The following is a 23,595-nucleotide window of genomic DNA, read 5'->3' as shown; positions in this document are numbered from 1 at the left end:
ATATTTTGGGTTCTGGCTACCCCTCAGTTTTTACTTTCTAGATCCGGCACTGTATGATACATTTGAAAAATATGACGAGTATGGTAATTGTTGTCCTTTCGCCTCTGTTCTCAGAATATATATATATATATATATATATATATATATATATATATATATATATATATATATATATATAATTTTCGAAGAATAACAAGAATTTTAGGAATGGTCCAAAAAATACATCAAAAGATTGCGATCTTGACCAATAATTAGTTTTTGGATCAGGGCCCACAAAATTTTTCAACGGTCCCTAAACCGAGTTTCCGTATTTTTTACGGAATAAACACATCATACTGAGTTAAGTGTTAGTTTGGGTTTGGCTACACTATATGTAGTTCTCCAGACATAAGGCCTTCAAGATAATATTTGCCTGAAATATATTGGATCTTTTGATCAAAAAAAAGGGTAAAGATGAAGAGTAAGCTCAAATCTTTAAGCTACACCACGCACTTTTCTGCTAAACAAGTGTATAAATGTGTCGAGTTACAAAGTTTTTTTTTTTTTTTGCTTCTTTTTCTGGGGGGTCCGAACCAGATGGACCTCCTGCCTAGTGCGCTTCTGTGTACTTTAAGAGTTGGGGACGAAAATAAACCATGAACTTTGGTACTGCTTACCTTAGTTTTGAAAATAAGAAAGAAACGCTAAATTTGTATTAGTAACAAAAGGTCTTATGTAGAGTCATTTTGACGTATGATTAGCGTCATACTAAAAACCTGACTACTGCAGGAAACATGTGTTAGTCGGACTTTTTAGTATGGCACTAATCACGCGTCAAAACGACCGTTTTAATAAGGCTCATAGTGTCCTGGATATTCCTAATCTGTACGTTATTTCTAATTTGAATTCAAATGAATTTAAACCAAATTGAGTAAAAAATATTTTTACGAATGTAGCAATCTTGGAAGCCAAAATTTAGAAACTGTACATTTCCTAAACTCTGTCATTTTAAATATCTTGGAAAGAATTCATGCTGAGTGGGAAAGAAATGGCAGAAATTGAGATTTTAATTTGGTGCCAAAAGATGTTGAACTATTTTATTCATCGATGTTCTAATCTTCCTTAAATGACAGTTGCTTAGCGACACAAGCTACAACTGAAATGTCACATGAAATAAACAATAGTAAATCTTGAATTTGATGAGAAGCAACAATCTGTCAAGATAAGGTAAATTTAATAACTTCATATCGCAAAAATAAGCTTATTCAAAGATAAAAATCCTTAATATAGAGTTTAGTATTAAATTGAGATAATATGTTTTTCTTTAGTTAGCTATTAAATTTCATTAAGAAGGCTTACACATTTTAATTATTTTCGATTTACATTTGTGTAGATATATTTTTGGTGTTGGTTAAGAATACCCTAATAACGCTTTTGACAAATATACACGAAAAATGCGTTACATTGGAAGAGATGTATTCTGAAGTATTTTAAGTGATCCATTTGATTTTAAATCCAGAAAAAGAACGAAAATTATAAACCCATAATAGCGATATAAGGGATTGCAATCATGATTAGAAATTTACTGCTCGTTCGCCGGATGCGACTCTTTATGTATAAGAAACTATAGAAGATGAGAAAACTCACCAGTGAGATAGGTGTATTTGAAACAAGGTTTGTGATACATTTCGGAGGTGTGAGCCAATATTTTTAGGTTAGCTTAGGGGAGGTTAGGTTCGATTAGGGTAAGGTAGACTAACTCAGGTTACAATAGTGCTGGCTCACATCTGCGGAACAATACCAGAGGCAAGTTTCGTATTTACAGAATAAAAGGGTGCAGATTTACTTTATGTGAGTCACCAGAAATACGAGTGGTAAAAGAAAAGAAAACATAGGAATGATAGCCTAAATAATTTAGGATAATAGTGTTTTGTTTTAACTGGTAGTAAGGGAATGTGACATATGTTTCTGCTGTCCTAATCAGGGCCGTCGCGTGGGTTGTAAGCGCTCGGAGGCAGAATTTCAAAAGGCACCCTCCCAGTATGTTATGAGAAACAACCAGAGTTTTTTTTTATATACTCATAGATTTAAATATGGAATGAAAGATCATAATGCAAGACAAAAGAAGTTGGTATTATGTCATTTTTTTTAAGTGAATGGCTTTTGTAGTTAAAACATAAAAGTTAATGAAAACAGGTTTTAAATTATTGAAATTGAGTGCTATTCTTGTTTATTTATGACATCAACATAGAATATACAAATAACGATACAAGTATTAAATTACAAAGTTAAAGAAAAAATCTCACAGAGGGCTGGAAAGAGTTTCAGTTGAATAATCCTAGACGATGTTTTACATTACCAGTAATTTTTAAGTTCAACACCTATCGAGAGTCTCTCAGTGATCCAATTTAGGTCCCCATTTATTTATTCTTGTTATTAATGATGTTCCTCTGTGTATTACAACTTCTTGTATTAAGTATTAACTCTGTGTATTAAGTTCTTTTTGCCGACAGTCTCAAATTATACTCCAAAATAAGTTCAATTAATGACTGCGTGAAACGTCAACAGGTTCTACAAAGAGTTCAAATATAGTATAATAAGAACAAATTAGTCCTTAATGTGTCAAAATGTAAATCTATATCTTTCACGAGGAAAGGAAATCCAATTAATTTGACCTATACAATAAGTGACACTTATTTTTTGTCTACCCCCAAATACAAGGCACATCCAGAAAGTAGGTTCCCCACGCGTTCCATAGCTAGGAAATTATATGTTGCGCTAAGCGACTACGTGTACGTGAGAAAGTAAGGTCGTAGCATGGCACATGCACTAGCGGAACTTCCCTAGTGCTCTCAGTAGCGTCGTGGCAGTGGTTGAAAATGGACGTTCCTATTCCAGCTCGCGCCGCGTGTGAAGTGCGAGCAGTGATAAAGTTTTTGAATGCACAGGGCATAGCACCAATCGAAATCCATCGTTAGCTGTGCCAGGTCCATGGACCTAACGGCTCGAACAAGCAGTTCCTGGAGATTTTCCGCTCCTTATTGCACACCACTGTCACGGAGCGCCGGTTGATCAAGAAGCTTTGTGTTGAAGCAACTGACCCTAGAGCACAAAGCAAGGCGCACAGGGACAGCGTTGACATTTTTGCAACGATACAGCTGACGATGGATTTCAATCGGTGCTATGGCCTGTGCATTCAAAAACTTTATCACTGCTCGCACTTCACACGCGGGAGGAGCTGGAATAGGAACGCCAATCTTCAATCTCTGCCACGACGCTACTGAGAGAATTAGGGAAGTTCTGCTGGCGCATGAGCCATGTTAAGACCTTACTCTCTCACGTACACGCAGTCGCTTCGCGCAACATACGGTTTCCTAGCTATGGGACGCGTGGGAAACTTACTTTCTGGATGCGCCTCGTACAATCAAAGATCTAGGAGTTACATTTGATAGCAAATTAACCTTTGCTCAACACGTTGACGAAATAACGAATAGTGGATATAGAAACCTAGGTTTAATTTATAGGACAGAACAGGATTTCTATAAAGAATAAACATTTATAAGGTTATATTTTTCGTATGTGAGGTCAAAATTAGAATACTGTTTTACTGTTTGGACACCAAATGTCACTAAATACTCTGATGCAATAGAAAATATACAGTTTATTCTTTTAATGCTTGCATACAAGAAAACCGGTTTCTATCCAAAGTATGTTCCCTAGTAAGACTTAGTAACGAATTTTAGTTTTCAAACATTAGAGAAAAGGAGATGGATGTTTGATCTGTTGCTCTTACATAAATTATTAAACGGTAAAATTGATTGTCCAGAATTAGTTTCAGAAGTATTATTACATGTCCCAATAGGTAAGACTATTACAGCAAGCACTGTTAAATTCTATTGTAGAAAAGCAAGAACTAACATATTACATAAGTCTCCTCTGTGGAGAGTGTGTGCTTCATATAACGAAATAATTAGATTTCATGTAGCAGATATATTTAGAATGTCCGTAAACAAGTTGAAAACAATTGTCTGACAATAACTTCTGCATAATTCAACGACGTATATTTGTGTTTGTATAATAGTGTATGATAGATAATTATCTACAGGACACTATAACTGGGCATTAAGCCTATTGTGCTGTCATAAAATAAATAAATAAATTTTACTTAGCCGTGGTCTGATCATTATTAAAATATCTGATTTAACATTATTTTTTTAAATTCATTTACCAACACAATCTGAATTCCTTGAATTTTGTTGATTTCTCGTTCCGGCGCCCCCTATGGTTGCGGCACTCGGGCCGATTGCCCCGCTCGCCCCGCCCACGCGACGGCCCTGGTCCTGATTCAGGTTCACAAACATAATTTTATTATTTATGTAGTTCTTTTATCAGGATACGCACTCCTAGTATCTTATAAATTATTTCTTGTGGGAGAAGTTTCATTGCTGAGTTTGCTTGGTACACATTCATTCTGCTTGATTTACCCTTGATTTCAACCTCATGCAATAGAAAGAACTCTTAAGACCGAAGTGATTTACACAAATATAAACAAATGTTATTAAAAAAATATTTTCTTATGAGTATATCCTGTTGCACCTGAGCAATGTTTACTCCAAGTAATAGCTTCCACCACTGAGAAGTTTCAAACCAAGCACCTGAAAAATATGCTAGTTTATAGGAAATTGATCACTTGACAAGTTATTTTAAAGATTAAATGAATTTATTCCGTCTTTCCGTGCCGTTAACTGTTTTCAATCTCAACTAATAGCCAACATCGGGAAGTCTTATTGAAAGCACATATCATGTTTCGTGGGTTAAGGTTAATTTTAAGAACTTCTGTTGTTCTTAAAAGTACTTTTAAGAAAAATGAATTCACCATAAGCAATAGAAGAAATTAAGTCTCAAAGCCCCATTTTTCCGAGGGAAATTTATGCTAATTTTTGAAGATGGGATTCATCCTCTTCTTGGTACGTTGGATTAGAGTTTAGCGTCCCTTTCAGCACCGAGGATATATAAGATGTGGATCTACTTTAAGAGGAATCCAAACCACCATAATGCATTTAAATTTCAATGTTCTTCCACCAGGAATCGAAACAGAACCCTGTGGACAAGCGGACAGGGCTTACTCTATTCTTGACTGATTTCAGTCTGAAGCAATGTTGATGATTGCGGAAGCATCAAATAGAACATGCGCCGTATTACATCAAAATCAAGCTATTGTTATTATTATTATTATTATTATTGAGCTGAGCGAGCGAACAGGTTCGTTTGCCGTTAGCCGTTTGCCATTAGCCGTTTGGTTGTCCGTTTGGTTAGCCGTTTGGTTGTCCGCGAACTCCTCCTAGACCGTTTGGCCGATCTCAACCAAACTTAGCACGCTGATAGAGTATGTCGTGCTGAGTGACAACATAGGTCGAAATCAAAAATCCGATGTACCATCGGGGAATAATCACCGAAAAACGCTTCCATAGACTTAACATGGGGAAAAAGTTTTCACGTGATTTTTTTGTCAACAATTAAAATCTGCGCGTGATTTTCAAAAATTCCGGCGAAGCCCTTTTATTTTTTTAGCGTAAAAATTTACAATTTTAATCACAATTTAAAAACAAATTAACGATTTTTTAAACTTTTTTTAGCCGGAACAAAAGGTCAAGACGAAGAATTGTGCGATTGTTATGAAAAATACTGATTGTTTTAAAAAGTCACAATAAACTGATTACGTTGCTTAAGCTCGCTCAGCTCATTTCATTGCAATCGAGTATATCCATTGCATTCCTAGTTATTATTATTATTATTATTACGAGTTAATGTAAAAAATAGTTCTGTGATCAATTATGCTCATACAGAACTTCGCTAACTTCCAAGTTGAGGTCAATTTTACCCTACTTTTACTCCATTATTCTCGGTGATCGAATTGGGACGGTATGAACTGATTTGGCATACCGGTAGTAAATTAAGATGACAAAAAATCATACTATTTGTAAAAATTAAAAATAAGCTTTACTATGTATATTGAAGAATACCTAAAATAGGTTTACACGTACAAACACTCCAGTACTAATTAATTTCACATTCGACCACCGTTTATTCTTGATTGATTTCTTACGCCGCTGCTGCAGTTTTTTTGCAATATGAAGAATAAAAAGAAGAAAACAAAGCGGTTGCGTCCAATGTAAATTTTAGTAGCAAGGTTTATTTTTAGGTATAGTATAGCTGTAACTCGTGTTGTGCCATAGTAACAAATGGACTCTCCAAATTTATGCTTTTCTGAAGTAGGTCACAAGATCAATGCAGCCTATTAATAGTGACAGTTTTAGCGGGAAAATTCTAGGATATTATTTAGAAATAGCATTGAAGAAACTGTGCCAAATGTAGCTACACCATCAACAAATGTGTGAGGACTGAAATTGCTATCAAACTTGAAATATACACATAGGGCTGCGGTGGTACAGTGGTAGAACGCTCGACTCTGGTGCGTGTGGTTTCCGGTGCAATCTCACTTCGCACCAAGTGGGCTTTGTGGTGGACTAAATACCATGTGTGTGAGAGTTTTCTAGGGATTTTCCCGTTTCTTTATTCCACCATTTCGTTTATAAATCGTCATCCTCTGCCTTAGTCTCGGAGCATAATTTTGGGATTGAAAATTCATATAATAATAATAATAATAATAATAATAATAATAATAATAATAATAATACATGTCTTACTACTAACAGTTCTATAGATGCAAAATTAATTACTCTTATCTTTGTAACTTGTTTCCTCTCGAAATATGAATTAAATATGGCGCAGTGACTCAGTGGTAGAGCGCATATCTGTGGTGCGTGGGGTGTCTGGTTCGATCTTCACTCAAGTAAGTTTGTGGTGGACAACATCGTGTCTTTAGGTTTTCTCGGGGTACTCCCGTTTCCTCCCACATTCTCATTCCACCGATTATTTCATCATCATTTACTTGCTTTAATCATCCCCATTAGCCCAAAGAGCATAATCGTAGGGCATTAAACTGAAAGAATGAATGAAATATGATTGCCTTATCTTAATTATGTTTATTTCAAGCGTTATTTCCATAGAAATTAATTATTTTGTCACTACTTAATACTATTGTTAGCATTGTTAAGCGGTAAAAAATAACTTAATAGTATTCACAAGAAAACAATATTGTATTATATGTACACTTGAATGCCAACGTGGCGATGAAATTTTGTGATCCTTTCTTCCCCTCCTCCTTCAATCTATGCCACTTACTTTAAATTCATGCAAGTGAAGGACACCTTCATACTTTCTGAATAAATACCATTTTATACCAAGTTCCGTCTCTTTTGTTCCAGCTGATTATACTATCAAAGCCTGTTCCTTCTTCTTCTGCATCAACCATATTGCATGTGTTGGTGTAAACGCCTATCCACTGGTCTAATGGGGAAAAAAGTGTGAGTAGCCCGTGTGGCTCTGGTGCATGTGGTTCCGGGTTTGATTATCAGTATAAAATTACAAAAAAAAAAAAAAAAAAAAATTACGATCATTCACTTTTATTAACTGTGTCTGTCTCCCTTAGGCTAAAGGTAAATACGTGGGACGTTAAACTAAAAAAAATAATAATTTCATTTTTTGTATTGGTGAAAGTAACCTCTTTGTATTTTGTACATCAAAACGATATAGCCTTACGTTGTGCAGTTCAAAAACATAGGTACTAGTAGAATTTCTCCGCTTCATCTTAAAGGTTAAGTTTCTCAAGAATTTGGTATTATAAAAACCTGCTTAAACAATTATGTGTGATGATACTAAAAATAATAATGTACTTCTTTGCGTAGTGGGACTTTCATTTCTAAAACTTTATTTATTTATTTTTTTTATTGAGTTAGTGGGATTGAAATACACTACTAATGGTGTCACTTTCAAAGAATAAGTAAATAAATATAACTATAAAATTAAGTCAATCTTTAGCTTAAACCATATCTTTGCGATCGTTCAGTTAACATTACGTTTCCACGGCGTAAGAAGTTTGCGATGGAAGAAAGTCCTCAACTGCAACGCTCGGAAGCTCCTTCTAAAGTACGCTCTTTCCTGCCAAGAAGTGATCCAGATAGTGGAAGACGTGGTAATCAGTGGAAGAGAAAGAGACATCGAGAGAATACGATGGATGAGAAAGGGCTTCTTACTGCAACATGGAGGGTCTCCAACGTCTGTTGAGTGGCATGTGGACGTGCATTGTGAAACATGTTGACTATGTCTGTTGACCATTACTGGAGAAGTTTGCATTGCATTCCATGGAGTTCAGCGCTGTAATATCCACAGTGACGGATTCGCCTCCATCATTGACTTCTGAAGAAGTTCAGTTCTCCAGAATACATGTCAAGACAGATTTGCTTATTTACACACTATAGTATTTAATATGTATATTTATATAAAATATTAGCAGACTATCTTCTTCGCACTTGAGAACACGTTTCATTTTGGACATAAAGGGCTGAATTTGGATTTAAACGGTATCGGAAGTGTCACTGTTCATCTTAGCGACTCCGAAAAATACTGATTCGACAGTAACATCGACCATTTTCGGTCACTTTTATATGTCTTTTCCTTCCACTCCCTTAAGTTAAACCGTCAAGGTGATACGATAAAAACCATCCCCGGTCCGAAACTTATCTATGTAGAGAAGTTGATCGAGATCGCTGGGGTGGTTCAAGAATTATTAAATCACAAAGATAGTCACTTTCATTTTCATTTTTTATATATCTTCCCCTTTTCCCCTCCCCTACGTTGCACCGTCCAAGTGAGATTATGAAAACCATCTCAGGCCCAAACTCCATCTTTGTTGAAAGTTTGATATAGATCAATAGAGTAGTTCAAGAGTTATTGAGTTTTATTTATTTTTATGTACCTCCCTCCTCTAAATTTTACCGTCAAATTGAAATGATAAGAAACTTTCGAGGCTCAAGCCTCATCTACGTTGAAAAGTTGATTAAGATTGGTCGGGTGGTTCCAGAGATTAAGAGTCACAAACGTAGTAAATTTCTATTTTATAATATAAATTATAGTATGTTTACTGCAGTTAATAAGGTTATGCAATGTGTGTAAATAATAGTTGTACATGAAATTGTTATGTGCACGCGTGGATCAAAGGGTGAATATTTACGACTCTGTGCGTCGGTCTTTTGTCCTTTCTTGGAAAAAATCTTGCTGGCGTCTCTGCCCTCGACAGAGAAAGATGTAATGGATCACCTACACCATTGACAATCATACCAAGTAATTATACATTCTGTAGATGGAAGCGTGGTTTTAGAAACCGTCCTGGACATTGATCAAGGCCCAACAACAAGGCACGGTACGTCATCAAAGAGCATTCACCTCAGTTCGATCCTCGGTCACTGTAATTTGTTGTGGACAACATCGTGTCCTTTGTTTTCTCGGGAGTCTCCTGTTTCCTCTCACGTTCTCATTCCTCTAATTGTTTCACGATCATTAATTTAATTTATCATATGTCTCCTTTAGCACAATGGGCTTAACCATCTGCTGTAAAACTAATAAGTTTACTTTTACGACCCTATCACTATCCAGACCGTTTAAGGGTCTTAAAACAGATCCATTTCTCATCCGACTTGGCAATCCGATGCGGAGAAACCATGGCTATTCCATACATTTAGAGAACTGCACATCTCCAGACGGTAATCGTTGTTGCCAGTGTCAACTCACGTAGCACGCAAGTCAAACTTTTTTTTTTTAACTTAACAATTACACGGAACTAAACGAGACTGGTATGTTGTATGCCTAACTCTTCGAACACTTTTCCGAGAATCCGCTTCCAAGACGTTCCTGAGGAACTCGTCAGAACTAGGAATGACCATAAGACAAGACTTGAGGCTATCTCGTCTCGCAAAATGTGCCTGTTTCTATGTCATCTCGAATATTGTCACGAAAATTTTGTATTGTCTCGTCTCTTGCGTAAGCCTAATCAAAATATGCCATTGGTTGTTGCCCGCGGGACTCATTTCTTATCATTCACTTGATTGTTTCCTTTTTAAAAAAGATAAGTCACTAAACTAACTAACTCTATGGCCTATGAAACCTGGAGGTTCAATGCCGCGTTCACAAAAGCTCTCCATTGACTCCTGTCCTTAGCCAACTGTATCCATATTCTACTTTATACTCATAATTCTGCAAGATTCATCTTCATATTATCCTCCAATCTGCATCTAGGTCTTCCTAATGGACATTTTCTGATTAGATTTCCAGTTAAAACTCTGAAAGCTTCCTACTATCTTCTATTCTGGCTACATAACCTGCCCACCTGATCCTCCTAGACTTGATGACCCTTACAATGTTTGGTAAATGGTGTAAATTATGCATGTCCTCATTATGAGTTTTCCGCTATCCCCATTCCCCATTTCCGTTCCTCTTGGGACTCAATATTCATCGCAGAAATTGCTAACTAAGAATGTAAACTATCTTTATCGGACTCTTCAATGTGTGCTACTCGGAAAAACAGTTGATGATCTTGAAGCAATGACTTGCAGGATTTCATTAGTCGTACTCGTCTTTAAATTCTTCTTTGTCATTTCATCTCTGATTTGTGATATTATTTCTGCTTGTTCATACATTTCTGCAACTTTTGAATCTAAAAGTGTATATAAAGTTTCTAGTGCTAGATATCTAGTTTGATTTAGTTTGTAGTCTTAAACCAGAAGCGGCAATCTGGTAAATCGATTAAAAAAAAAAGTTATTGAATGTTAGAATTAATAAGTTGAATTTCTTTTTAGGTCAATCAAAGTTATAAGTCCGGCTCCGCAAATTTCAGTTACAAAAAATATCCACAACAATTGTGTCAGACTGAGAAAATTCAGGTCCAACACGCAAACGTAAGTTTATTTATAGCTAGTCGTACTTGTTACACAGTAGACAATATTGACATTGGAATACGAACAATTCAAATACGAGAAATTCGAGCAAATTTTGTCTAGGAATCTAAACGAACACCCAGCACCTTGTTTCTATATGTGTATGTGTGTGCCTACGCCTCTCTAATCCTTAAGCCACTCATACGCTTTCTCGTTCAGTTTATTGTCGGGATCTGTAGTGACAGCGTATCGTGTGATTTTCGCTGCTAATTTTCTGCCTTTGTACTTACTTTATGCTGTTTTTACGACCCGCTCAGAAGAGTAATGCTCTCGGAAGTACGTTTTTTCGCGCGCTACTCTAGCCAGCTGTTTTTCGTGCTATTCTAGCCAGCTGTTTTAAGTTGGTCACAAAATTTATATCATGGAGTACAAAGGGAACAAAACGAACCATATATCATGGAGTACAAGGGGAACAAAACGAACCATATATCATGGAGTACAACGAGCCCTGCGGGGCTTCTAACCCGTTCCTACTACTACTACTACTTATCTGCACAAAAGTAAGTAAATCACTTTTTTGAGAATTATTTTCATCTTATTTTAATTTAAAAAGTGTTATAAAAATGTAAAAAAAAACTTACCTTGGGCCGGGTTTGAACTCACGCCAAAAGAGAATTTAGTTAATAGCGCTAGCCCATTCGGCCACGAAGACCGACAACATCAATTGTTTGATTTCTGCTATTTGAATGCAATGTGGCAAGCAATTGATAACGCCAAACAATCAGAACTGTTTTTCGTTCCTACTTCCGGGAGCATTACTCTCCTGAGCTAGTCCTCTATTTTTACACACTTTTTAAAAACAGTTTTAGCTTTGTTAGTTTTCGCATTTTTTCAAATACAATAATAATAAAATGTTTGTTAATATTTTACGTTAAAACTCAGTGTATTAAAATCATTTTGAAAATCCGTTCGAATTCGTTGGACTTATGAACGAATTAATTCAGTTCTGTTATGTTAAAGAAGAAAACATGTTTTGGAACTCAAAAAATTTAGAACTTGAACGGGGTTCTGGAAAGAATTAAGTTCAGATTCCAAGGTATCATTATAATTCCAAATTCTGCATAGTAGTTCACTACATTATGTATTAAAATCAAAATAGTCTGTGAAAATACAAAATCTAATATTTACGTAACAGAGCACTTACATTCTTTTATTTTCTTCACATTACTTGATAACTATAGTACTTCTCTAGATACTATTTTTGACCAGTTTTCTAATTCAATAGCGATGTTTTACGAGTCATTTATTTAAATTGAAGTGGCATCATACCTAGGAAATGAAAATGGAGTGTGTTACTCACGTGAACAGGGTTATATTCTCTCGATGTACCGGTACTCCAAATCTGCCTGGTGAATTCGTTTCCAAATATCTTGCAGGCCTTGGATATCGTTGAGAACCCCTGTGTGTAAAAAAGGTTTCAAGAGAGCACCCTAGAGCACAAGCAATACTGGGAATATCACGAAAACCTTATCTCGGAAGTATTTTTTTTTTAAATTTCTGGAAACGAATCAAAATCTCAGAGGTTTATATCCGGAGATATGGCGGATGTTCCAATACCTCTCAACCCCATCATCGTAAAAGAGTCTGTATTGCATGGGAACTATGACATATGGCGTTGTCATGAAGCAGAACTTGTTCAGAGCTCTAATTATGGTCGTTTGCATCACAATACTGACCGCAAATGGTCACTGAAGTACGAGGCATATTACGCAGTATTTACGGTAACCTCTAGTGGCACTTCGTGTCAGAGGATAATGTATCCGTGGTCATAGAATATTAACGCGACCTTAACGCTTGCTGGCTCTTGTTTTTTTTTTCAGTCATGCCGGGTAGGGCTGTTCACTGGGCTGGCATTTCAATTCTGGTTTGTTAATCGCAATAATGCAATCCAGAAAATCAACACCTTCCTTCCTACACAAAACATTCAAGGTGTAAGCGTGCATATTTCTATCAATGTTACTTTGACATCTCCGCCAGAACAGTGTTACTTTGGCATATAGTACCCCCATCTAGCTGCAGTCTTACTCATGTCGAAATTGTGTGTTAGTATGTGGTACATTGGCACAGATGAAATATTAAGTTCATCAGTCACTTCAGTACAGTCCATCGCCGATCATTTTCGAGGAATGTTCGCAGTGATTCCACATAATGTTGATCCGCAACCCTTCAAATATGTCTGGTACGGCAGGCTGTCATCAGAAGTGAACGTATGGTTTTATTGGCATCTAGGAAAGAAAAAAAACTTGGTTAAATCTAAAGGCTCTGCAAACGGAATGTTACTCCAATAGTACAGTTGAGCAGTGCATCTCAGTACCTGTTGTTAGAAAGAGCTGGAGGTGCACGGTAAACAAACAATGTCATTTACTACTGATGGGGATGAGAGGAAGTGGATGTATCTACTTTCATCACAAGAGTTTCCAATTTTCTTAACAATCTTTAAATAGACAAGCTCTAGTTCGTGAAGTTGAGTATCATTCAGGTCTTGGCGTGTGAGCTGTGAATTATTAGGGTTACACTTCCTCTGTTTCTAACTGAATCAAACGCATGAAGAAAAATTCTTGTTTGCTTCATTCTGGTTAGTTTTCAGGTTTTCATACGTTCTTATTAGTTGATCTTCATGTGTTAGGTAACAGTAGTTTTTGTTTTCAAAATTACAAGACACTGGAAATTGGATTAACATCAGGAACACAAATGATCAACAAATGAAGGTAAATGCAAATAAAGCTGTTGTAATACTAATATTATATTCTTATTTCAGTTACATTTATTAACAATATGATAATGGCTTTACAACTAAAGATGCGTTTCAAAAAATGTTATCCATACCAAACTCAAATTGTCTTTAAACTTACCCCAAGGGAGCTACAAGCATAAAAATTTGGTATCAATATAAATAAATGAATATCCTAACTAGTGATATCACGTATTTGGTCATTGGGCATACGAGAGGTAAATGGGGAGTATTGAATGTGCCCATTTCTCCAGTATATTTTTTCTTATAAAAGAAAGTAACATATTTGAAGTTTGAAGAATACTGGCAACACTGTTATTTGTTGTACGCAGGAAAAAAGATCTCATATGTACGCCACACATTGGGAACAGTCATACAAAACAATGAAAGGCGTAGCTGCAATAGCAGGGGAGATAAAAATTCGGAAGCTTGTACCACTCTCCTCTTCCCATGCGTCTACCTTCACCTTGTCTGGCAGCCCTAGCGACGCTCCTATTTGCCACAGGAACATGAACAATACCTCGTTGGAAAGCTTATAGAACACAGATTCCAACTAGGTAACCTTTGTGCCCCCATGTTCAACCTGTAAAAGAAGAAGAAGAAGATTTTAAAAATTGAAAAAAACAACTTTCACTTTATCGGACTCTGGCAACACTGTTGTTTGTCGTACGCAGGGGATGCACAAAAGTTACCTCTCTAAACTCTGTGTTCCATAAGCTTTCCAAGGAGGTATAATTCGTCGCTAGGTCTGCCAACGTGACGACAGTTCATGGAAAAATATGTACAGAGTGATCATCGGAGATACGAAGTTCCAAAATTTTATCTCTCTTGCTATTGTATCTATGATACTCATTTTTTTATATGATTGTTGCCAATGCATGACGTATATGTGAGATTATTTTTTCTGCGTACGACGAACAACAATGTTGCCAGCGTCCCACAAATTTTACAGAAATTTGTTTTTCTCCCATATTTTTTATTTTCTTCTTCTTCTTTTACATGTTGGGCACGGGGGCCACAAAAGTTACCTTGTCGGAATTTGTGTTCCATAAGCTTTCCAATGAGATATGGTTCATGTCCTTGTGAAAATTAGGAGGGCTAATAGGACACAAATTCCGACGTAGGACCGCCAGCGTGACCGTGAAAAAAGCGTGACCGTCAACGTAGGACCGTCCGAGACGGTGGCTTACTAGGACCGCCAGTGTGAATGTCTACGATTTTCTGGGCCTCACCCCTTTTTGCCTCCCCCAAGTTGTCGACCACGCTGTGGGGGCGACGACATCAGTTTTCACGATCACTATAATGCCTTAAACAATAATCAGAAATAAAATTGCGTTAGGCTTTCCATGCATGCTCAACCCTCCTTAGATCGTGGAGTAACCGTAAGGTATACGCTTTAGCTAAATATATTGAGCAATAACATATTTTCTTACAATTTAAAGACCGAGGGTTAACGATTTCTTTATCTATGGTATGAACTCTGTCGGATTACTCAATACAGTTTACGCAAACAGGAAGACTTTTAGTAGAACTCACAATGTAAAATTAGTCGTGTAATGAAAATATATCCACCTCGCTCATTCATTTCTACTGTAAAGCTAACAACTGGGGAACATTTCATTGCAATGATTGATATACCATTAAAGGTTATTTTCACACACACACACACATACATACATGTACAAAAAGAAAGAAAACACTGGAGATGGAAATATTCCCTTTGAAAATCAGCTCCTCAAGTGTAAGAGGGTTCTTGCAATATTTATGTGATCCTCTCGTAAATTAGATTACTAAACGTAGGGTCTAGATGCTGAATATGCATATTCTAAAGCAGTGGTTCCTAACCTGGGGGCCCGAGCCCTGAGAGGGAGGCGTGGAGGGCAAGCAAGGGGGACGCAAGCTATGACAGAAATAAAATGTGAAATTATGAACAAAACATAACTTATGATAAGCAATTACACTTTAGCTTTCCCAAACTTCATATTTTGACATTTTGTCTTTCCTATTCCTATTCAAGATTTCTACTTTATTAAAAACTAAATAATTAGGCAAATGAATTTTTTTAAAAAGTTGTCAAAATGAGTATAAAGTGCTATTTCAGTGTATAAGATCGAGTTCAAAAATTTACCAAGTAAGAGCAAAGAAAAAATTCACTGTCAATATGATAGTTGACATTGCTCTCCCTTCACACAAATCAGGAAACTATTTCTTGAATTCATCATAGACTGAGTCTAGGTGAGTTGATATTGTCTCTTCTTACACTAAAATACAAATTGCTGAGGAAAGCAACGTTTATTATAGAACTATAAATGTGTGACAGTTTTCGCCAATATGGTCAGTTAGTTGAAACAAATTCATTTATTCGAAGAAAAGACGAAAAGTTGAGTGTAGAAGCATTCAGGCGGCCTTTCCATTGTAGGATTTTTTCCATGAAAGCTCTTATCGCGTCATAAGAAGTTAATATGTTCGTGTTTGTACAATAGAGTTTGAAATACAGGTTATTTAATATTTCAAAAACGTTAACTGGATGGAAGTCATTATAGCACCAACTAATAATTGTAGGATTTTTGTCCTTTGCCAGCTTTATAATAAATACATACCACGAACCTAACATTACTAGAGCTCGATGAGTACATATTTCTACAATTCTATCCAGAGAATTGAATTGAATTGAATATTTTATTGTCATTGAGCTTTACAAGCAATAGACAACGTCCGAATGAGATATACATATAGATACAGATATATAAAAAACTAATCATTGCATACAGACAATCAGTTATTGGTTAATTTTATAATGAACAGCATAATAATATTTGAAATAAAGTGCCATTGCAAATTAGGACACAATGTCTTGACATTCACTAAACTCTTGAATCGAGTAAAATGAATTCGTTACTAACCAATCATATTACTCTTCTTATAGACTTTAAATGGCAGCTGTTGTATGGAGGATGTTAGTTTATTAAACAGCTTTGGTCCTATAACTAAATAACTATTTTTGATCTTCGATAAGCTAGTGAAGGATATATCAATTTTCTTACACAATCTAGTATTATATGTATGTACTTCATCCCTGAGTGTCATATTTGCGAGGTTTTGCTTAGTGTAAAGCAGGACTTGATAAATATATATACATTAACTACTGTTATTATCTTAAGCCTGATAAATAGTGGTTTAAAGTGTTCTTTATTATATGTTCCAACAATAATCCTGATAGCTTTCTTTTGCAAAACTAGAATATCATGTGCTTGGCTACTGTTACCCCAAAGCAAAATCCCATATCCAATTATGCTGTGAAAAAATGCAAAATATGAATTCCTCAGATACTCATAGGGAACTGTATCTTTCAATCTTCTTAACAGAAAGAGTGCTCGGGAGAGCTTTGTACATACATATTTGACATGTTGTTCCCAGGTTAGTTGGCTACTTTCAACAAAAAAGAAAAAATAATGATAACAGAAAAAAAATCAGAACCTTTGGATGATAACTCCGAACTTTTTGAAAACAATATTTCTTCCATTAACCTGTTTTCATTTACGGACCGACAGTACACTATCAAATGACAACATTGAGATATGTCTGTGGAATCATCACAATCTAGGGCAAAAAATGGAGACTTTACTTTTTCAACTATCTGATTTTTTAAAACCCAAGCTATTTAATTAATTCTGCGTTTCACAGTATTATCTGCAAGCGATTTTTTTTTTTTTTGCTTTCTTCCCAAAAGTCCATTTGGTTGCCTTAAAATGCAAGGTTTGATAAAAGTGTCACTAATATTTTTTTTAAAAAAAATATTTATTTATCTTTGGCTAGTATAAGAGAAAGTTCATATGCTTGCATCACCTCATTTTGCCCGTGAAAGGTTCCAGAGTTGTCCAACTTCATACGTTTCAGCGAGTTACTTGTCGCAATAAAAATTTTTATATTTGTCTTTGAGGCATGATGTACTGTTGAGAAATGTTCTATTCAGACGGAGCGGAGATCATCATTGCTAAGGACAGCATGGCACACAACAAACTGTGGTAGTTGAATATCCTCTTTTACAATGAACGTAAAACCATACCTGATGTAATCTTCACAATGCAACCCTCTGTTTGAACTGGAAGCTGCAATTTCAATTCAAACACACGCTGATACAAACGAGAAATTAGTCATTACAACATTCACAACACCACAAAATAAACATCTCAGATCAGAACACTGGCCTGAAGAATTAATAAAACTAAAATAGCTTGTGAATGGTTCCAAGTAGTGCTCTCAACGGGTCGGGTTGAATACCGACCCGACCCGACCCGACTGACCCGAACCATGATCCGACAACCCGACCCGAGCTGACCCGATTGACCCGACCCGACAACCCGACCCGAATAAACCGACCCGACAACCCGACCCGAGCTGACCCGATTGACCCGACCCGACCCGACAACCAGACCCGATAGCCTGACCCGACCCGAGTTGACCCGACTAACCCGACTAACCCGACCCGACAACCCGGCCCGAGTTGACCCGACCCGTTTGAGAGCACTATGGTCACGACACTGGGTGAACGCCAAAATGCACTCCCATTGGAAATTAAACACGGACCACGTGTACCAAAGTCTTACACGTTAACCACTAGCTAGATCAAGCGGATTTGTATATGCATCTTAATGAATATTTGGCACTTTTGAGGTTTGGTTATTTCTTTTTATAACTGATACCAATGTCCGGCGTGGGAGAAGTTTATTTTTTTTTTCTTGCTTTAGTTCTATGTGACGAAATTTTTATTCAAGGTCAGTGTTCTCACCTGCTTGGACGGAAGGGGGTCTTCTCGGAAGGCAATAGCAAGAGTCTCGTGGCGGAGACAAAAGGAAATCGTTTAACTACAATGATAAGGGTTGAGAAAACAGGAGAATACCTGTGATTTTTTCCAAGCCTTCAACTTTCATTCCAAAATAGGTTCTTATGATTCCGGGACCCGTGCCACTTTGATTTTTCTTTCTTGGTAATTAAAACGTATTTTACAGTATATATAGTTGCACGTAAGAAGATACATAATATAAATTTTGTAATTTAAAATTTAAAAATACAGAATGATATTTAATTACAAAGTACTAATTTTATTTCATCACTTTCAAACCAACAAATGAAATTCAAACAATTCGCTCCGTGGGTCTTGGTCATCAATACTGCGTCTTATTCTTTGTCTTGCAGTCAAGTCTTGGTTCTGCATTTCGTAGTTTTGGTGGTCTTTCATGCTATACAAAAGCCAAGAATGCTCGCCTCATCGGTACAAATGAAGACCAAGTGTGATTTTGATTATGGTCTTTCATACTATACGGAAAGCAAGAAAATATGCTCATCGCTACTTGGTGATCACCAAAACAAGGCCAAGAGCAAGATTACTATGCAATTTGTCTTGCATATCCAATCTTTATTTTGTTCTTGTATCGATGTTCTTGGGCTTGGTGAAATAAAATGAAATATTGAGTTTAAGGTCCCTCGATTCTGCATCGAGGCTAACGGATACGGTGACCATGAGAAATGAATGAAATGGTGGAATGAAGAAAGTGGGAGGAAACAGAACCCCGAGAAAACCCACTACACGGCGTTTCGCCACCACAAAGCCTACTTAGCACAAGCTGGGATCGAACCATGGACACCATGCACCAGAGATTAATTCTCTACCACTGAGCCACCGCAGCCCTGCTTGGGTTTGGTCGTCCATATCCAATCTTTCTTTTAACCTTGCTTAAACAACTTCTAGTTTTGTTCTAAATCCAGACTCCATATTGGCGTAGATATTAATATTACAGTCGATTGGTAAAATCAATCTTCCACATTTACAAATTAAAGTACACACAAGTACAAAAATAAGCATTTACCATAAAAACACTAGCTGCAAGTGTTCAAAATAGATTTATGACTTCTATAAAATCAATTGAAAATTGCTATTTTTAATTAGCCAGCTAGTGAAAAACAGCAGCTTTCGACTCCAGCCGAGTTTAAGCTCAACCTAAACTCAGTTTACCAAAGTGAGCTGACCCGACTGACCCGACCCGAACTGACCCGATTGACCCGACCCGACAATCCGACCTGAGCTGACCCGACAACCCGACCCGAGCTGACCCGACTGACCCGACTGACCCGACCCGACAACCCGACCCGAGTTGACCTGACCCTATCCGACCCGACTCGGGTCGGGTCGGGTCACGGATCAGGTCGGGTCAACCCGACCCGATTGAGAGCAGTAGTTCCAATACTGCAGATGTAGATAGTCTGCGTTATGTTCATTATTCAGAAGCATACTAAGCGGCACTGTTGAAACAAGAAAGAAAGAGCCCGTTATCAATCGATCAATAATCAGCTTCAAACTAAGTAATGAAGGATTTTCATATTAATTGTTACCATTAGTACCGAAAATAAATACTAAATACTGCTCTGCTCTCTTTCGACACTATCCGCAGCTCTTCATTTTTAAAGCTGTTTGTTAACAATTAATTTCTTTTTTTAATCGTCGAAAGAAAAAAATGAAATGAAATCTTTGAAAATGAAATCTTTAAGTTTTCCGTCCCACGTTTATGCCGGCCAGGCTAAAGGAGACGGTGATGATGAGAAATAAATGAATTGGTGGAATGTAAAAAGCGGGAGAACCTCGAGGAAACCCACGCACACGGTGTTTCTTCACCACAAAGTTCACTTGGCGCGAGCTGGGATCGAACCGGGGCCCCAAGCACCAGAGGCGAACGCTCTACCACTGAGCCACCGCGGCCTCATTAATTGTCGAAAGAGTTGTCGGTGTGTTTGAAAGTACTAAAGATAATTGAAAGCGATATTGAAACAGTTCATAATCATAACTGATTTACAAAGAGCCAAGAATGTATAGGTTCTACTAAATTAAGAACGTTGTAACAGAAAGGCTTTAAGTTAAATATCGTATAAATGAAAATTACTTTTGAATAAGAACTGTGATTTCATGTAAAAAATTTGGTAATAATAATAATAATAATAATAATAATAATAATAATAATAATAATAATAATAATAATAATAATAATAATAATAATAATAATGCTCTACGATGGTATTAAGAAGTCTTGCTGGAAACAAATACAAACTTATGAGAATTTTATTATTATTATTATTATTATTATTATATTATTATTATTATTATTATTATTATTATTATTATTATTATTATTATTGAAGATTTTTTGATTCAAGGCTGTATCTGAAGTCGCAGAAGAGGTCAGCCAAAAACCACGTATGATCAACGAGCGAAAAGAATAGGGTGGGGGGTGGGGTGGGCGTGAAGCATGCAAGCTTTATGAAGAAGCCGCCAGATAAACAAGATTGGGAGCCACTGTTCTGCAGAAATTTGAAAATTATCATTGAAAACAAAGTATTGTTTGAACTGATTAAACGAAATCCACATTTTCTTTAACAAGTACTAAAGAAACCGCTGACCAGATAGAAAGAAAGTAGCAAACGTAATTTACTAAAACCATAGTTTTAATTTCGGATTATTATTATTATTTGATAACTTTATATCTTAATTGTTAGGAACAAAATACGTATAATACAATTAAATAATTTGCATTTTTTCCAGATCCAGTTTCTGGTTTTACCCCAATGCACTAAGTCATGGCCACTGGAGATGCGATTACAGATAATGTAAAGCCAGAGTCAGGAGAGGATATATTACCAAAAAAGGAGGGGAATTTGAGTCCAGGAGGTGAAAACTGTAGCCCGAGTAAGGATGTGAAACAGGGAGACAGTGCCTTAGAATCCACAAAGATTGAACAAACATCTCTAAACATTACACACACTGACGAACCGGAAAGGCCATCATCCCTGTTTAAAAACAATGAAACAAGCAGTAAAGGTGATGCGATTGAAGATGGTTCAGAACGTATTGTTTCGAATTTGAGGTCAGCTATTCAAAGATTTGAAAATGATATGAGTGATGAAAGTTCTACTGCCAACGATGAAACATTAAAAAGCTGTAGGAACTCTTTAGATGAAATTAATTCATTAATAAAGGAAGTTTTGTCTTTAAAAAACAAAGAAAATAACGATTTAAGAAATCATTCTGACGTGATTCAGAGCATGGAGGTTGTATGTGACGCTATCGAAAAGTTTGATGGTGACACAAGCAATGATCAATTATTAATGTTGAAAGATAAATTGAATCAAGTGAAAATTCAACTCAAAAATATCGAGTCAATAAACGGTGGGAACATTAAATTATTTGGAGAAACAACCGTAGCAGAAGAAGTCGTCTCTGTAAATGAATGTAAACATGAACAAGAGAAACAGCGACCGCCTGAAGTGTACGATAAATGCTCTGAATCAGATGATGAGATTGTTCAAAGGGTCATTGAACCAACTTACGATAGAGATGAAGATACTAAACACGAAAGTAATAAGTATATTGAATGTGAGACAGTGTGTTTTCCAGCCGTTACGCATGGAGGAAATATTAAAATTTCGGAGCAATTGCAGCAAAGCTCGTCAGATAAAGTTCCCGTGGATCCTAAGAAATATGAGAAACAGTGGGAAACCATTAAACAATGTGAGGAAGACTTACAGAGCAGGAGCCTTTTACCTTCTTCGATGAAATCTAAAAATAAGAATAATTTACGGATTACTTACTCAAATCAGCAGGATTATGTGCTGGGAGAAAGCACCTCGAAGACAGATTCGGCGTCGGTTGCTGATAACAATTCACCAATGAAAGACGAAGCTAGTGGTGATGCTAAACCGAAAGTAGATTCTGTAAAAGAACACGAAAATAGCGAATCGAAGATGTCAAGAGGCGCATATTCAATGTCCAACATTAAAGTTAATGAAAATCATCAATGGCGTGTTTCAAGTGAGTGGAATCAAGAAGAAGAGAAACATGAAAGAAAATTTAAAAAGCAGCATTTTTTGGATGCTCTTCGCAGGGTTAGTATGCCCCACACTCACAGAGGAGAAGAGAGGGCATTTTCTTCGTTTAGCAGATCGGATTTCTCTAAAGAGCTAAGAGCAAAGATGAGTGCGTCTTTAGATTACAGAAAGCTTGGTATTTTGAGGAGCAGCGTCAGTAGACAAAAGGACAGTGAAAAGAAAACGGAAGCAGATACACTGAAGATATCGAAGAATCGTACTTTACGTCCAAGCAGTGTAAACTTCGACGAGATTGTTTCACTTCCGGAAGAATCAGGTACCGGTAATGCACCGACGGATGAAAAAAAGTCGGGCAATGTAATGAAGAGGTTCAGAAAGCTGTTATCATCCATGAAAAAATCCCAAAGCTCACACGAATCAGATACTACAATTGTGCTGTAGTTGAATGTATTATAATAATTGTGCTTAATACATTTTTACCTTTCAACAAACTAATATTTTTTAAAATTTTAAACTCAAGTTAAATCTGTTAGAATACCTGTATGGGACTGAAAAAGCCTCAATTTGCTGTGCTATAATCAAGGAAAGTTACTGAGGAAAAAACAAAATTAACCTGAAATTTAGTATTTGGTCAACGTAATGTGCTTAGCATTTCAACGATTTTTAATCTCATTATTTCTGATGTGTTTTCCTCAAAAGAAATAACTTGTTTCATGATATTGTTATGTAATTATTCTTAACGAAAATAAATTTAAAAAATAAAAAATAAATTATGTGATATAAATGTATTTATGGATTAGCATTTTGTATGTTTTGATGTCATTTTTCTAAAACTTATTTTCCCTAAAGTACAAACACAGTAAATAGCGTTGAAATTGTTTCTGAATATCTGCTATAAATGTAAGAGTTAAAATTAGTTCGCCTGAAATATATCATAAATTCTAAAGCAAGTAATTTATTTCATTTAGTGATAATATAAACTCATTTTTTATTTTTGAATATAAAGAATAAATACAGATAAAAAATTGAGATAAGGAAAGAAAAATGAAGATCAAAATAGATCATCTGGTGGAAGAAGTGGAGGAATTCTGTTACTTACAATCGAAGTTCGGGAGAAAG

The 23,595-nt window shown here is 36.2% G+C and overlaps 1 protein-coding gene across 1 annotated transcript; it reads left to right on the top strand.

Annotated features, from left to right (window-relative positions):
* Positions 1 to 1,054: 1,054 nt before the first annotated feature.
* On the top strand, positions 1,055 to 23,156 carry LOC145678663 (uncharacterized). Its single transcript, XM_081749045.1, has 3 exons — positions 1,055 to 1,206; positions 10,734 to 10,832; positions 21,194 to 23,156. The coding sequence occupies exon 3, from the start codon at positions 21,229 to 21,231 to the stop codon at positions 22,915 to 22,917; it is 1,689 nt and encodes a 562-aa protein (XP_081605171.1). The 5' UTR covers positions 1,055 to 1,206; positions 10,734 to 10,832; positions 21,194 to 21,228; the 3' UTR covers positions 22,918 to 23,156.
* The last annotated feature ends 439 nt before the right edge of the window (positions 23,157 to 23,595 follow it).

The sequence above is a fragment of the Thermobia domestica genome, chromosome 2 (genome assembly GCF_964235325.1).
Source record: "Thermobia domestica chromosome 2, izTheDome1.hap1.1, whole genome shotgun sequence".
NCBI classification, from domain to species: Eukaryota; Metazoa; Arthropoda; class Insecta; order Zygentoma; family Lepismatidae; genus Thermobia; species Thermobia domestica.
This window is presented reverse-complemented; position numbering and strand designations above follow the sequence as displayed.

Bases quoted from the DNA above. Each gene is read 5' to 3' on its own strand.
- LOC145678663 (XM_081749045.1), top strand. From the start codon at position 21,229: ATGGCCACTGGAGATGCGATTACAGATAATGTAAAGCCAGAGTCAGGA.